The sequence below is a fragment of the Cavia porcellus genome, unplaced genomic scaffold (genome assembly GCF_034190915.1).
Source record: "Cavia porcellus strain 051 isolate PalLab524CR breed Dunkin Hartley unplaced genomic scaffold, mCavPor4.1 scaffold_18, whole genome shotgun sequence".
Classification (NCBI taxonomy): Eukaryota; Metazoa; Chordata; class Mammalia; order Rodentia; family Caviidae; genus Cavia; species Cavia porcellus.
In genome coordinates this window covers 25,321,104-25,339,614 of record NW_026947501.1, presented here as the reverse complement: position 1 = coordinate 25,339,614, position 18,511 = coordinate 25,321,104, and the positions used below count along the sequence as shown (strand labels likewise).

At 35.0% G+C, this 18,511-nt stretch overlaps 1 protein-coding gene across 7 annotated transcripts in view; it reads right to left on the bottom strand.

Moving 5' to 3' along the window:
• The window catches only part of Znf638 (zinc finger protein 638), a 143,089-nt gene that overhangs the window by 63,079 nt on the left and 61,499 nt on the right, over positions 1-18,511 (bottom strand). For all 7 annotated transcript variants that reach the window (XM_063229573.1, XM_063229572.1, XM_063229575.1 and 4 more), the window contains exon 2: positions 4,201-5,713. In XM_063229573.1, the coding sequence (XP_063085643.1) occupies positions 4,201-5,713 (1,513 nt within the window). The remainder of the gene's footprint in view (positions 1-4,200; positions 5,714-18,511) is intronic.

Genomic DNA, 18,511 nt, shown 5'->3' with positions numbered 1-18,511 from the left:
AAAATACTACCTTATAAACCAGTAGCATTCCAAATCAAGAACTCACACTACAGAAAAATAAGATTAGTAAAAATATGAAAAACTATTGCAGATCAAATCTAATTTATTTTCAAGACTCAAGTGAAACACCACTTCAAAGACACAGCAGCCCTTAAATATTGAGCTTTACAATTACAAAATGTTTTCTTATACAGTAGTTCATTTACAAATATATCTGCCCTAAAATACAATCTGTAATCATAAATAGCTCTTGGAAGACACAACTGAATTAAAAAAAGTTCCAATACAGTTTTTAAACATATAGTCTCCATAGTGAAACAATTGATTAAAAGCAACATGTATGCTATTCCACAAGTTTTATTGTTCCTCCAAAGCAAAACAATTACTAAACAGTTCTACATTTAAAAACTTTCCTTGAGGAAAATTTTGCTTCCACTTTAAAAACATTTAACTTAGGTCACTGCTAAAGACAAACTAAGTTTCCCCAGTTAAAACTTCCGTTGACATTAATTTCAGAGTTTGCCGTTGTAAGAACTATCTGAACATGCATGTTACTTGTAATACTCAGCAACCAGTTATGACAAACTAATTACACTGTATTTCATTAGGCGCCATGACTTCATTGTGAGCTGCAAAACAAGACATGTTTGCTTATCTCCCTCAGTGACACAAATGAAGAGATTAGCAGTTAGGAGTCCCTAAGTAATGCTAAAGCCATGTCTCTGATAATAGTAAGACACTGTTTAACACCAGACAGACACACTGGTAAGCAGGAACTTGGGCATGATTTATTTGGATCATAAAGTATTATTTGAGAAAGTTGCCAACACATAAATCCTAAGATTTTCTACCGAATTCAATTTCCAGCTTTTATTGGAAGAAAGATGAATAATATGGTAATACTGGATATGCATTTTTACTTCAGCTATCAGCTGAGGGTGATACTTGCCCTATTTAAAGTATAATCTCTCCAATCCAACACACACACACACACACACACACACACACACACACACTCCTGTTAAAAAGGTTTGGTTCACTTGTTGACATTACTTGCTTTAAGCTTAGTAGATATATCTATGCCATCCTAAATTCTAGACTCTCCAGTTACTATACTCATATTAGTGCTAATTACCTACTAAGAAGAAGATGCAGCAAGAACTGCAGACCTGGGCAGGCTCAGAATGAAACTATCTACCTTTATCAATACTTGTTCTTCTATCTTTTGACTACCTCAAAAGACTGTTATGTTGGTCAGTATTTTCCTTTTTTTAATTTTAATTTAATTTTTTTGGTGCCAGGGATCAAATTCACGACCTCATGTTTGCCATCAGGCACTTATGCCACTGAGCTAAACCCCCAGCCCGATCAGTATTTTCTTGAATCAAATTACTTCAGGTCAGAGAAAGACAGCTTCTAAACCAAGGAAAGTCCCTCTAAAATCTAAACCCAATTTAGAAAGGAAACACTTTTTACATTCTATTTCACTTTCTATTGTTGCATTCTCAAAGTATAATTTAAAAACCTCCAAGGTGGAGAGAAAATGATCAGATTTGCTGGGTAGGAAAAAACTCATTAGTAATTCACATTTGTTAGCTATATATTTATAATGTTACATATGTAAGCTTTTGAAGCAACAAGTACATTGCAGAAGCAGTTTGTACCATCTTAATTCATGTTTACATGTTATCATATGGCCATTTAGCAATCACTACTCAGATGATCTTCAATCTGCTATATTAAAATGTTTGTGCATTTTTTAATTGCAGTCACATATTCTAATTATCACTAAATGATTTTCATGTCTTTCAAAATTTTACTTTTTTCTTATTATCTTTTGCCTGTACAATTTAGTCAGGCTTCTCTAAAAACACTTTCAACAAGTCACTTCATCTGTTAAGAAACTGAATTAGGTTATTAATGCCTCTCATCTCACATTTAGACTCCTTAGGCTAGCTTTCTATATACTTATTTCTAGTATGCTCACCCCTCCTTCTCAACTGTCTCCTACCACAATGCAATGTAGTTTTCTCAGGCCTTTGTGTCTCCACATGTTACTGTGCCCATGTACTGCTCTGGCATGTATTCCTTACTCCCCTGGAGGCAGGTACAGTACATGAAAATCCTACTTATCATTCAAGATCCATCTTCAAACTACTTCATGAAGTCTTCCTCAGAGGAAGATTATTTTAGTCCAGACAGACTCAGTGCATTAGTAACTGTTATACTATTAGGCATAGCTAACTAAGCATATTTATACTTCTTTTTAGTCACATACTGCTAGATAAATAATTGGTAAATTTGTAACACTGGCCTGATTGATTCAAGTCTGAAATCATAAAAGAATCCAAATTATCTTTTTCTTGCAGCATAACCAAAAAGTTGAATCACTGAACCATTTGTTCTTTTTTAAAAAAAATTCCTTGAGTGTATGATTTTCCTGTTCAATGAAACCATATAAACTGCCTAAGAGCATCTAAATTTTATACAGCATTTTATTTCTACCTCAGCATCTAATATAGAATCACGTATAAAACTGGTATCAGTAAACATACAATAAATAAGTATATACTTTTCTAATTAAGATGTAAAATTCTTTAAGTTTTTTTAAATTTAAAAACCTTTAAAATATTTCTCTTCATAACTAACTGAAAGCACAAAACAAATGGAAAAATTATGTAACCCATATATGATGATAAACACAGAAAGCCTAACACTCAATTCAGTGCATAATCCAGGGCCACTTATAGAATACAACTAAGTGCTATGAATCATTCTAAGATTTTCTTTTTAAGGTAAAGTTCTGTTATCCCAACAAATCGATGTGACAGTGCATGCCTGTAATCCTAGTACTCTTGGAGGCTAAGGCAGGAGGATCACAAATTTGAGCCCAGGAAGGGCAACTTAATGCCTTAGCAAGACATAAATATAAAATAAAAATAAAATTTTAAGAGGGCTGGGAATGTAGCCTCAGACTCAGTGTGATGGCCTTGCTACTATCCTTTCCCCTCACCCCAAAAAACTCTCAAACCCCAGTACTGACAAAAAAAAAAAAAAAAAAAAAAAAAAAAAAAAAACTTAGTTTACCAGAATTCAGCAAATCTGGCTAAAATAAGTAGTATGTATGTTGCTTTTTTTGTACCCAACTCAGGACCTGACTATGCTAAGCACTCATTTAATCAATGAGCAACATTCTGGGCCCAGAAGCCTATTTTGTTCTACTGGGGTCAAACTTTTAAGACAATAGCATCAGACTGATGCTAACTGAAGCCTAGTGCATGGATTACAGAACAGAAAGAAGAAAAGAGAAGTAACACCAATAGATTTTTAAGCCTCTTCAAAGTATAAACATTTCAGGGCTATGGTCCTGAATCAAAGCTTCTTTCTATGCAAAGTACCTTCGGTACTATCTACATCCACAGATTACATAAATCAACTGAAGAACCAGGTTTCCAAATATGTAAGTAACAAATCTTGGAAATTACTTTTACCTACCAATGGATTACCATCAAATAGTATACCGTACACTGTATTACTCTTTAACACTTCTGAAACTACAGACAAAAGTACCTAAAGCTTCTTAATTTTAAAATTTTTCTCTCAATTTCTGTCATTTTTCTGAACCCACAGCCGGTCCCAAAATAATTAATGCATACTAACTCATTTTGTTAAGAAGTTATTTCAGAAAATTCCTCATAAAATTAAAAAAAAAAAAACCCAAGAAAATTACTGGCCCATACAAAAATCATAAAGCATTTAAATCAATATTAAATGTTTTAAAATTGTTAAATGCCTTTAGCCTAAGAGAGGTACATGGCAAGACTATGTAATATACTGGTTCTTAAGTACATAATACAAATGGGTTATAACAAGTTTTTATATTTGTATGTTAATAGATCCTATTTAGATGAACATTGTGTTATAGTACAATTTATGTTACATAAATGTTATGCTGTATAAATGGGGCAATTAGAAGTTCAAAATAAATAGACAAACTATGGTGGTATGCCCATCACATAAATACAGAAAGCCTAACACTCAATAGAGTACTAAATCCAGTACTATTTAAGATTACAAGAAATTGCTGAGGTTGCAATAAAAATTAATCTGTTATTTCCTAATGCCTAGTTAACACCAGCACACATATGAGAAAACTTGGGTGCTGAGCATCATTATACAGTGATCTTTAAAAACACTCACCTTCAAATGACTACACTCTACGTTACACAGAGAACACAAATGTGGAAATATTCTTGGAGATGCTGCATAATAATCATTCATCATAGAAGGAGTTGGAAGTCTCTTCATCTTCTGGGCATCAGCATGTGAAAATTTTGGTAGCCAAGATGCTTTCACAATCCCAAAGGGAGACCGAATGGGAATATCGGTCTCTGATTGGTAAGTCTTTTTACTTCCTCTTGATCCAACATGAATGTCAGATGAATTAATCGCAGGTTTATGTGGAATCCGCTCTTGCTGGTTTACAGCTGAAATTAATTCAGATGAAAATGGTGACTGGTTCATAGAAGGAGGAATCAGAGACTGACTCATTGTCTGGCTAACTGTTTGGTTAATCGATTGGCTGATGGATTTTACAGGTTCAAGGACTGACTGTCCTGAAATGTGTAAGCCTGACATCTTAGTTCCACTCTCAACTGGGAAAAAAGACTGATTATTGGAGGATTCACTGGGGAAGTCCATCTGGCGAAACATATCTTCCACAGGAAACACAGAATTACATATCACGTTTGGAGTGGGAACAGATGCAGAAATGCTCTGCTGTGATCGAAATTCATTCTTGACTTCATCAGTGGGAATTTCAGGATCATAAATGCGTACTTCAAGTGGATCTTCTGTGTAGCCATATTTGCTTGCATGCCCATAATCAATCACATTGCTTGAGACTGCTTCACTACCAAGCGTTTCTTTATTTCTGCTCTGAGAAGGTAAATTAGGTAATCGGCGCCCCATTTTTCGCATCCTTATATCTCTCAAAATCAATGGCATATTCTCAGGAGTTAACTGTTCATCAGGGTAACGACTCAGTTCTTCTAGGTCTTCATTAGATAATCCAAAACTTGCTAAGATACTTGAGGCACTCTCTTTTGTATAGCGGCTCTGTACTTTAGGACTCTGCTCTGTAACCTGTGTTATAGAACTCTGTTTCACTCCCACTGATGTGGATATATGAGGCTCATCATCCCACCGGCTACCATGAGGTTTCCCCTTCTTTTCTGCTTCATGAAAATCCAATTTTTCTTTGGTCAACCTTGGATCAGTTCGGTGTTGAGTTACCTGAACATTCATTCTCTGTGGTCTCATGTTCTGATAAGATTCATGGCCAGCAAATCTGTGTGGAATTCCACGGGCTCTCCCTGCTGGGTAAAATCTTGGAAGACCCATAGATCCAGGCCTCATAAATGGTTCTGGAGGCCTCATCCCAGAAGGGTTAGGTGCTCGTGGACTTTGAAGTGGAAAGTTTCCTCGAGGATTAAACCTGGGTCTCGACATGGCTACTTTCAAAAATGCCTGATTTAATAAAGCATAAGGTGGTGTGGAACCATGTGAGGCAACGGCATTCAGCTGCTGAAGCGCCAACTGAGTCTTAATCTGAGCAAAGTGCAAAGGAGATGGGCCCAACAGAAGTGGGTTTGCAATGCCCAGGTTCAAGGAATTCACAAGTGGTGCGAAATTTTCCAAGAATAACACAAAGCTGAAAGTTAAAACACAAATATTAGATCACTTTAACTCAAACTACTTCATGAAGCGGGGTTCTACAGCCAGAGTAAAACATTTTGAACAAAGCTATGAAACCACACACTGTATTTCACAGTTGTTTAGAATAAGGGCTTACATGGATTTTAAACCTTCCCTGAAACTTTTTTGCTCCCCACCATCCCCATCTGGAACACAAACACAAACCTCACGCCAGAGTTCATGTATATTGTGTTGCACTGAGTGCTGTCCTAGGTGCTGACAGATAGTGACAACTCTTTACATTTTAAAAAACACCGAAGATTTCATGTTTTAATATAGGAAGAGGGTGAAGGCACTAAAACACTTAGAAATGCACACACTTAAAATGTAAGTAATCAGACTTACGTATGAACAATGAAAGTTAAGATCTGTAACCTTAAAGTTTTATGAGACCCATTTCTGTATTATACATCCTTCTTTGGTGGCATAAACCTTCACATCTATTTCTACACAGCAATTAAACTATACTTATATTCCTGTTATTAAACAAATGTTTCTTGTAAGACAAAAATTTGCAACTAATACTGTCTTGACTACCGTCACAGAACTGATTATAATATATAATGTGTAACTTAGTCACATTCTTTTTTTTTTTTTTTTTTTTTTTTTTTGTCTTAGTCACATTCTTCTTCTGAATCCCCTTCTCTGGTGATAGACCAAATATATGAATAATAACAATGATTAACTTACAGAGCATCATCCAAACATCGCTGTTCTAAGGATGCTACACATATATAGCAATTTAGTTCTCACAATCTCTCAAGATAAGTAGTTTTACAGAGGGTAACAATATGGCAGAGAGGGGTTACACCAGTGCCCATGATGGAATTTGCATACAAGTTCATTTGGCCCCATAATCCATGTTCTTAACTGCTAGTAGAGGTAAGCAGGATGATCTTGCAATTCTCATGAACTGCATCAATTAAAACTGATTGCTGGTCAGCCTATTAGTTTTACACTATCCACCTTCAACCAACTTCTTAGTCCTACTTTAATTCAGGACTAAGGTCAGCACACAGAGAAGTTGCCTACCCTCTCCTTTAAAAATCATACATTATGTCTACATTACGTAACAAGTTCCTACTTCAAAACCTGATGGACAATGTGAAGTATAGTACTGAGGTATTTCTATATGCCAATGGAAATATACACTACCGATCCTATTTTGTTATCATCATTTTCTTGTTCAAGCTACAATTACACCTCTACTGTGTACTTTTTTCTTTATATGTGTTAGTGAAATGCTAAGTTAGCTGGGCAATGAGCTTTACCTGGTTAACATTCTGCTTTCTGACCATTCTGCATGCTGCCAATACATTTAATCTTTTCAACAGGACATTTTTACCACATTGTCCCCGTTCAAAAACCCAAAAATATCTCATTTCCTTTAAATAGCTTTATGTTTAAGGACCAATCAGTGTAGGCAATCATTACTACTTTTCGTATTTTATCAGACACATATTCTACCTAGGCCTTTGCTCCTATTCCTCCCAACTCCCTCTCAAAACAAATCAATCTTGCTCTGGATGCTTAATTTTACTACTACTGTAAGGTCAGCCTCCATTAAATTTTCCCTGACCACCAGCCCACATGAACCCTCCAGAAACTTTCCTTATTGTTCACACCATTTTTGGACTTATATCGTTTACTAGTATTTTTGTGTTCATGTGCATACATTTTTTTTCCTACATCGTGTCAACTGAAGCTATACATTTATTAAGAATTAAGAATTTAAAAAAAAAAAGAATTAAGAATTACCAAACCCAGTGACTTTCACATGCTGAGCTGTATTCCCTGCCAAACATACAAACCCTACTTCTAGTCAGGCATGGTAGCATACACCTATAATTTCAGCGCTAACACTCTGAGAGGCTGAGACAGAAATATCAGAAGTTTGAGCCCAGCCTGGGTATCAGCAACTTAACAAGAGATCTTGTCTCAAAATCTAAAATTTTTAAAAAGGGTTGAGGATGTAGTTCAGTACAAAGGCTCTAGGTTCAATCCACAGTACTGCAAAATATGTGACAAAACTAGTCACCCTTTGAATTCCCTTCCTGATGGCACACCAAATACATAATAGCGGTGATTAACTTACATAGAGCACTTGTCCCACTGAGGATATTCATAAGACTCTCAAATATTTATTAAATTATATGAATAATCACACCTAAAATCTTTGTTATCAATATAATTATTAGTTTTTTGAGTTAGTATGAAACAAAAATACAACAAAATTATGGACTTTTATCAGACAAGTGGTAGACATGTGTTTATTGAACACTTAATACTCAAGTTTCCTATTTAAAAAGTTCATTAATAATGAACTCCATTATTATAATTAAATTATAAAAGAATTATATAATATATATTTAATTATCTTCCTTAATAATCATATGAAACTTGTCTAGCTTCTACATAAAAAAATTATTCCTAAGAACAACTTTGTCCTTACTCAATCCTTAAAATCAATCATCACTTTTGTAAGCAGTTTTCTATCTCGTTATTCATACTTTTTGCATCACTTGCCTCCACGGAGTGAATTCTCTTTTGAACTTCAGGAACAAAGTTCCTCCAAGTAATTGCTTCTCCCTTCTCCCCCACACCAAATACCGGGCATGATGGTACATGCTTATAATCCCTACACTCAGAAGGCTGAGACAGAAGGATTGCCAGCAGCTTAAGGCCAGCATGAGCAACATAGTGAATCAAGGCCAGCCTGGACTATATAGCTAGACCCTGTCTCAAAAAACAAAACAAGTATCAAATGGAACAGATTTCATAGTTATCTAATTAATTACTACTTGTAATTGTCAGCAAAAGTCAGATGGAAATAACATTTTAAGTTCTTAAGGGCAAAAACCTACCTATGTATTTCCTAACATTCATACCACTGCCTTATACTGGTTTTAATACATTTACAAAAAGACGACAAGCTTTTTTATAAACGGTATTGTGCAGAAATCTCTGATTAAGAATCAGGTTATGGCAAAACAACAAAAATGCATCTTTGCCTTTTGAGAATGATATTAATAAAGCCTGAAAACAATATGACAAGAAATAAAAATCTAAAACACAATAAAAATTTATCATTAACACTTAGAAAACAACCAAATTAAAACAGCTATTATAAAGTATTTTGCATTTAACCCCAGCGATCTGGTTATAAAACAAGTCTATTCACCCAGAGAACTTTATGGATAGCTAACTTATGAAATCATTAAACTAACTTGGAAAAATCTGAGTTGAGATTTTAATTGTTTGGTTTTAGTTTGGTTTGTGGTACTGGGAAATAAACAAATAGCCTCACAGAAGCTAGGCAAGCACACTACCACTGAGCTATTATTATTATCCCCAGCCATTCTGAAGACAGTGCCTAAATTGCCAGGCTGGTCTCAAACTCTGATTGCTCTTGCCTCAGACTCTCTCAGTCACTGTGTATGCCAGCATACTTGCCTCTGAACTCTTATTAACTCCTCTGAAAACAACTACAGTTACCCTTTAAATTTTTTGTTACGTTATAGTAATATATGCTTGCTATAAAAAATAAAGAGGCAAATAAAATCTTCACCCACAGCAGGGAAAGGCTGGTAGTTTACGGCTGTAATTGCAGCCACTTGGAAGAGTAAAGCAGGAGGATTTCTTGAACCCAGAAGCTAGAGGCCAAGTATTATCTAGAAATACAGTGAATATTTAAATTAGAAAAATATTAAGAGTATAAGACTCTTGTCATTAATCTGTTTCAAAACATGTATTCTCCCTTGCTTCAAAGCCATTTATCCTATATACTTGCCACTTTCTGTTAACAGTTCTGGGAAGTCTTCATTCATGTCCTTAGTTATGCTGCCATGGCTACTTCAACATACTAAACTGACTCAAAACATTTACCTTTCATAGTCATTTCAACTTTGGGGAAGACTCAGAAGTAGCACAGAGCCAGATCAATGAATAAGGCAAGTAAGAACATGCCATAAGAACATTTTTGATGGAAATCGCCATAAATGTTTTGAATAAATGCAGGACATGAGCTAGACACTCATCAGGAAGACTTAACAGAACTACTTTAGAATGTAAGAATGATGGGCTAAGTGTGTTCAAAGTGAAAAGGAGTACTGTGAGGGGGATTAATGGCAGTATGTCTTTTACTGCAATAAATTTTTTATGTAAATCTTCATTATACTTTTGACCACATCTTGTAGTAAGATTTTATTTCAGGAGTTCATGTACAAATATATAAAACCACCCAGAGTAAACTAATACTCGGTTATCTTTTTTAAAATTTTGTGTATGTGCATTATACCAAACATTACTGTACAAGATTAGAAATGTTAAAAACAAAAACTATATATACATATATTAATAATCAGGTTATGCAGCTATTACAGGTTATATATGGAGGGGGGAAGGCTAAATCTAGAGCATCAAGCAGGGTAGGTCAGTAGTAGACCTTCAAACACTGACCTCCAACTCCATCCTACTTGCTATTTTCAATTGATAATTTATTTTTCTGTATTTAATGCTTTTCAGAAACAGGATACTGAAGGGTCACAAAACATCTGAAATGCTGCATTTTGGTATGTAACAGTTAAGAACTTCCATGTCCTTTCAAGAACCAAAGCATATGATTCTAAAATAAGAATTCAATCTAATTTCAACTAAAAAAAAATTCTTTTAGAAGCATATAGCAGCAATGCTTCTTGAGGTAAGCATAAAAAAATGGCTAATAAATTTAAAAGATATAGCCATCAGATAACAGGCAGCCATGGTGGCACACACCTATAATTTTAGCACTCGGGAGGCTGAGGCAGGAAGATTGCTGAGTTTGAAGCGAGCCTGGGTTATATAGTGAGTTCAAGGCTAGCCTGTACTACAAAGTGAGACCTTGTCTCAAAAAGCAAAAAACAAAAAAACCTGATAAAATGAGGTATCACTTAGATATCTACTGCAAAGACAAATCAAGAACTGCTTATTAATTCAAAGCAATCTTTCAGAAGGGTCTTTTCTTCACAGTTACTGGTATACCTAAAAACTCTTAGAATCAAAACCACCATAAAAAACTAGCCAGACACCTAGGCATAGTGGCTCATGCTTGTAATCCCAGCATTTGGGAGGCTTAGGCTGGAGGATTATCATGTAAAACCAGCCAGGGCTACACAATGAGTTCAAGGCCAGGCTAAATACATAGTGGGACCCTATCTCAAAAGAGAAAGAAAGACAGACAGACAGAAGGCCAGCCGGCCAGATTACGATAGCTCTACTGCATATAAAAATTTAAATTAAATCCTATACTTGGACTTAATAGTAATACTTGTGATTTACTATTATCTCTTCAGCTTCCAAACAACCCCAAGAGCAAAGGAATCCTAGTTTACATTTTAAGCATATCATTAGAATACAACTAGAAAGTAACAAGATCACAATAGGATGTTATTTCTCCTTGCTGTTCTTTCTTTTTACATCACATCCTGAATACATAAAATGTCAATTTATTTCAGTCTTTTTTCTATATGTAAGAAAAGCAATACATGCTTTTCTACTTGCCTTCCTAATCAAAAAAAGGAAGAAAAATCATCCTTATCATATGCAAAAAAATGTAGTTTTCTATACATTTACCATAAAGGGAGAAACAGCATTATTTTCCTAGGTATATATTCACATACCCCAGGTGATACCACTTTGTCAGAGCACTGTCTCAGAATATATAAATTCAGTTTGGCACTTAAGAAAATGCAGTTATTACAATGAACAGTAAATACAAGAGTCCAATTGTTCATTCAGTCATAAAACCTAACATCCATTCTGAGCTTTCCTCAATTCACATGGCACTCCATCAGCTAATCTCTCCAATCACATAGATCCATTCAGCCAATTTTTTCCATCATGAATTTTGTTACCTGATGTCTCATCAGACATGTAAGTTTCAGTTTTTGAATGTGCCAGGAAAATGGATAGATGATTATCATGCTAAACATTAAAATGCTACTATGTAGTGTATTCTGAGAATGGTTAAAGCAAGAACAATTACAAATATTACTGGACATTACAAAAAATATCAAAAAATGTAATGCTATCTAAAACATTAGATATACAACATGACATGAAGAACAATGAAAGGTCAACTGCTAACATATAATGCTAAGAACATATCACCATGAGAACCAAGTGATCAAATAGCTCCATACAGCAATAATACTATTATTTCCAAGAAAATAGCTTTTTGATGAGGTGATAATCATATACACCTTTTTATTCTTCAGAAACATGTACACTGTATACATAACTCAGTCTGTAGCACATTACAGTTGCAAACATATAGTTACTAAGCAGAAGTACACTTGTGGTTTGGCCTATCTAGACACCTAGGTATCACTAATGAGCAAAATGCATTAGTTCAAGAGAAAACACGGTACTCATGTTTGAATTAAAAAAAAAAACTTTCCTGTCATTCTTTAAAACAAATGAGAAAAGTAGCGAATGTTTATGGAACTCAAATGCTCAACAGCCATATTTACTGACTTACTGAGAAAACACAAATTACTGAAAAGAAAACCACTATAACAAAGATAAACACCAGGCATCATGGCATACACCTATAATCCCAGCCCTCTGGGAGACTGAGGTAGGAGGACCACAAGTTTGTGCCCAGCCAGGACAACTTAGTAAAAACCTGTCTCAAAAAAGGGCCATACAAAATCTACAATGAGTTCAATCCCCAGTATTGAGGAGAGAGGGGGGGAAAAAAAAGAAAGAAAGAGAAATAGGACCAAAAATAAATATAATATCTAGCATTTAATATCCAGTTTCTGAAGCTTACCTACATTTTTGGCCTCCCTGCCTTTGGTTATTTGCTGCTTTCATGAGGGCATGGGACAAAAATGCTCACATCTCCCTCAAGCAGGTTTCCAAAATCTTTCATTAAGAACACCTAAAATATCTTGACTAAATGACTTAAAATGCCAAAAAACTTATTCTTTACAAGGTGTAAAGAAGGTATAAACATCTTTTGTGTTTGAAAATATGTGTCTGCTTATCATTACTAAAACATATATACTCAGGTGCATATAGAAGAACCTACAGAAAATCATGAAGTTGATTATTTATAAGGGGTAATGGACAGCAAAGACTTAAAGAGACATGGGAATATTTCGTGGGATACATCTAATTGTACAGTTTTACGTTTGGAAACGTGTCACGAGCTATATATTTTTAAAAAAATAAGCCATGTGTGGTGCAGTCCTGTAATCCCAGCACTTGAGAGGCTGAGGCAGGAGAATTGTTGCAAGTTCAAGACCAGCCTGGGCTACAGAGTGAGCCCAAAGCCAGCCTGAACTGCATAGAAAGACCTTGTCTCAAAAAGACAATAAATAAATAAATAAAAATAAAAAATAAGGATGAGGAGAAAATATCTAAAATGGAAAGAAAATTGTATTGCAAATGAATGCCATAACTAAATAAAAGGGAAAAAAAAAACTAATCCAAGTAATTTATGAACCTATTATTAATTTATACATCTTCAGCTTTGGAGGTGCTTAGGAAAACAGGAAAACAAATTTTTACTCCTTTTACTATTTTATAGAAATATAAATGAAGCAATTTGAAAACTACTTTAGATACACTATTATAAGACTGGGAAGTAAGTAACTATCTTGATGGTATTAGGAACCAGGACTCTCATAAGAAGCCATGCAAATATGAAATGGGAGAGAACCATAAAAAACTGAATAAACAATAGAACACAAAAAGAGTTAGGTCTGTGTCAATTATCAATAAATTAACAATGGAGGAAAACAGAAGTACCAGTACCCACCAGGAAATACAGAAAAACAGTTCAAAAATCACCGTTTTAAAATCATCACTGAAGAGTTGCTCAGGCAAGAAACATTGTCAGGTGATATTCAGAGGGAAATTCTGAAGAGTAAGACACTTGCATGAGTTTAAAATGTTTCTTCACAACGAACATTTTAACCAAAATCTATAACCAAACATAGTATTACCAATGAAGAGCAGATGAACATCATGTACTTTCAGATCTGATACCCTCAGGATATATCATGACTGATTTTTCAGCTCAAGGATGCATAATCTAAATCTTGACTCATCAAGAGGAAAAATCAGACAAATCCGAAATGAGAAATGTTTTAGTAAAAAGAAAAGCAAAAACTGGTGTGGTGGCACACACCCATAATCCTAGCACTCTGGGAGGATGACACGTTAAGATCAACAGTTTGAAGCCAGCTTACACTACCTAGTAAGAATTCAGCTCAAAACAAAAATAAGAACAAAAACACCACCTTATATTCTTCAAAATGTCAACTTCACACAAGATAAATCCATTACTATGGAAATGTTCCAGATTAACAAAAACTAAATGAATATGACAACTAAGAGCAGCAGACCATCCTAAATTGATTGATCCTCCACAGAGGACAAAAAAGCCCACTAGAAGGAATACTATTGGATCAAATAACAGAAGAATCTTATCAATGTTAAATTTACTTGATAATTATACATGACTATAAAATGACCTATTCTTAGGAATTATACACTAAAGTACTTAGGGAGAAAGGAACATATATGCAACTGTCAGTTTAGCAAAAAGTATGTGCCTGTACACACATGTAATAAAGGGGAAGGGAGGACAATGAATGTAACTGCAAGTCAGTCTAGTATAGATACTTACGTATATGGCGTATTAATATGTAACTACATAATTAAATACACAATTAGTATCTGACCTCACAGAGTTTAAATTCATTTAAAGACAGTGAACAATCCAACATTTTATGTCCACCAGGAGACTAATGTAACTTCTTAATTGTATATTAAGTCAAAAAAAATAAGTATGATACAGGCAGAAAACTTGCAATACAATAAAGAACATCCACCCCATACAGAATTTTGGGTTGGGTCCTTTTTTTTCTACATTATGTTCCCTCCCTAGCTACTAACTGCTCATCATTACGCAAACCACAATAATCTAATCTTTGGGGAAATTTCCACTGATCTGAAGATACCCATCCACCCAGCTAGGAGGGGTGCCAGTGGATGACTTCAAGCAAAAATGGTTTACTCCCATAAGTAACATTTAACACTATTAATTCATCTTTAGAGAGACAGTCTAACATAACGTGCAAGAATTTAGACACTGGGGCTGGGGATTTAGCTCAGCGGCATAAGCGCCTTCCTTGAAAGCAGGCAGTCGTGAGTTCAATCCCTGGTACCAATAAAAAGGAAAAAGACAAAAAAAAAAAAAGAATTCAGACACTGTAATGTAGAGCTTTAATTCTGGTGTTGCTCCCCCCCCCCCTTTTCGTTCTTTTGAGATCGGGCCTTGCTAATGCAGTTCAGGCTGACCTTAAGCTCACTTTGTAGGTCAGGCTAGTCTTGAGCTTGCAACCACCCTAACTCAGCCTCCCAAATGCTGGGTTATGGCCTGCACCACCCTGCCCAGCTCTGCTCCAACAACATATGAATTAGTAATTTAACACAACTCCCAGCTTCATCACTTGAAAATGGAAATAAATGCTGTACAAACCAAGAACATTGCTGTGAAGGTTAATTAAAATTATAACTGCTAATATGTGATAGGTGCTCAAAAAGTATCAGATAAGTAAACAAAATATTTTAAGAAGCAGGTGATTGTTCTTTTTATTAAAACTTGGATAATTTCTAAAAATTACATTATGTTAAAAACGGGAACTGCTTACTTCCACCTTCTTTTCAAAAGTTCTAAATTGAGATCTGGGAATTACTGAGTCATGTCAAAACTGATGGATGCAGATATTAGTGAAGCAAAGTATTTTTCTACACATTAGTTAAATATAAAAAGCAAAGCTGTTCTTCAACAAATAAGTTACATTAGGAGATTACAGATTTAAGAGATGTACCAACTGCAAACAATTACAAACAAATTGCTCCTGTTATAAATCTTACATGTCTTGATTCCAAAAAATTTTATATACACATGTGTAAAATATATGATACAAGAAAAACCTGACTACTGTGTAACTATTAAAAATTATTAAAGTCATTAACAGCTATATAATTATTTTAGATATAATAAGCACTGTTTCCTAAAATGAGAAAATTTTGAAATATATGTGGACAAACTGAAGAGATTTGTTTAAAACTAGGGGGCAAAGTAGAGACATGACTCCTAGTTTGTAATTATTGAAGGTGGGTGATAGGTACCTCGGAAAATTGTGTCATTCTCTTGGATTTTATGTATGTTCAAAGTTTTCCATGATAGGTTTTTTCAAAAAGTAAAATTCAAAAGTTGGCAACTACTAGCAAAGACAGAAAAAAATTGACTGTAAATTTAATAAAGACTTCAGAAATAACACTGGAGAAAAGTATAAAAAATACAGGTTGTAGTAGTAGTTAATAGACTTTGTACCTATTGAGTTCAACAGTTGAAAAGAACCCAAAACAGATGTACCTCAAAATAACCTAAGAAAATTAGATACCTTAAAATTACCTCTCCTATACTCCTAGAACTTTCTTTTTTTGATTCAAAAACCGTTATTCTTCCCCCTTGTTGATTTTATCTTGGGGTTTCATTTCTATACTTCGTCTTTTCTTCATCATTCTCTCTTTAACCACAAATTTCTCAACCACAAATTTCAGGCTAAACAAAGATACAGCAATGAAAGAGTAAACACGCTTTGTAATAATGGAGGCCTATTTACTTTCGCCACAAACATACTTTCAATGTGGATGATTTCTAAACCACATTTTATTCATTAATTTCTGTTTTCCTTGAGAAACAGCCCAAACTGAGTACCTTATTCCAGAAACTTTTTGAACCAAGCATTTTATTAAGAATTTGGTAAGCCCAGCACTTAGGAGGCTCAAGCAGAAGAATGGTTGAGTCAAGGCCAGCCTAACCTACATAGTCCTTGTTTTAAAAGGCAAGGAAAAGGAAAAAGAATTTGGGCATATTTTTTTCCCCTTTGATCAACTTATATTAAAGCACAGTAGAAAGAACATGTGTTTAGAGTCCAGGCCCTGTAGCTAGTGGCTGGTTCATTCACTCAATTCCCATTATATATCATGTAAATAATTACAATGTATTTTGTCAATTGCAAGAATAGAGACATTTATAAAGTTCATGGAAACACAAAATAGTCTTTAAACTCTGAAGTTCTATTAATTTAATCTAAATTCCTGAAACCTTTTTAATTAAAAGGGAGTATTCACAGGCTGCAATCACTATTCAAAAGATGCTGCCTAATAACTTAAAAACTTGAAACAGCTAAAGTGTATTAAAAATCTAGTTTGAAAAGGGATAGAAATTTTCTGTACTTTGTCTCAAAAGTCACAAAAATACAAAGGAGAAAATAGGATTATCACGATTTTACAGATATGAAAACAAAAGCTAAAAAAAAAAAAAAAAAAAAAAATCACCCCACCGAAGTTCAGAAACACTAACTTACCTAAAGTTTCATATATACACGAAGGAAAATAGGGATTCTTTGAATCCAGATCTTCTGATTCCAAAGCCTAACTCTCTTTCCACTAAATTACTTGTCTCTCATTTTCTTCCACTATATAAAAACAAAATTTTCAGAGATCACCTTAAGAGCACCCAAAAGAAAAACTCTGAGACAGCCATTAAGGTGACAACTGATGGTGAGAACCTTTTTATAAACTAGTTTCTGCTGTACACACCCTCCATAAAAAATTCAAAGATTACAAACTTAAATATAACCAATATACAAAGGAATAGGTATGTGTGACACGCATTTTTTGCGAACTAGTTTATAAAAACGAATGCGATTCTGAGTTTTCTTTCAACTGTTTTATCTTTACCTTTATTACTGGGTTCCAACACAAATGACCAGGGGGAGCATGGTCCGGCTTATTTTAGTGTTAACATGTTGGATTCCAATTATTTAAAATACACACAACAGAATATGGGAACATGGAAGAAAATGTATATGAAGTGCTGTCAAATTTTGTGAAAATAAATGCCACATAAAACCACTCACTGGATCTAGAATAGCACTGGTAACATTTAAGGTAATCTGAAGTAATGTAATACACAAGCTTATTTTCTTTGTAAGTCTCCTTGAATTCATTTTTTGTAAATATTTTTCCAAAATGCCATTTCAAACTGCAACTCTTCACAATATCCCTAAGAAATACGCTTTACAACAAATAACAAAAGGAAAAAAAGTGTGTGTGTATTTGCCCAATTCCAAAGCAGGTTAGGTAAAGAAATTTCAATCAACACAAGCTGGTGGCTTCAGATGACGGTTTTTTCTTCAGAGGTCTTTCATGCTTAAGGAGTACGTATTCCCCCTCGCCCTGACCCCCAAATTTCAAGATTAGGAAAAATTAGCTCGAGAGTGCCCTCATTATCAGCTGAATGAAAGGTTTCCTAACACTGCGAGGCTGCCCCAGTCGCATCCAACAACAAAGCATCTGTTCCAAAACCCCAGGATTCGAATGTGTGGTGTACACACACGCACATCCCCTCTTAAAAGAACGCGGCCCAAGCAGGAATCACACTAAAGCCAATCACTGACGTTTTGTAATCACAATTCCTCTGAGAAATGGGAACCATCCCCGCCATGTACGACCCCTCCGTATCCCATTCTGGGGTGACGTTCTTTCAGCTCTCCCAGCCACACGCGGCAGGCACCCCCAACACCGCAAAGTCGCGGGATCGTCACCTGCCCGCTTCGCCCCAGAGGCCCCTTCCCCAAACGCAGACAACGCTCTCCTCTGCACGCTTCTAGCACACGGCCGCCGG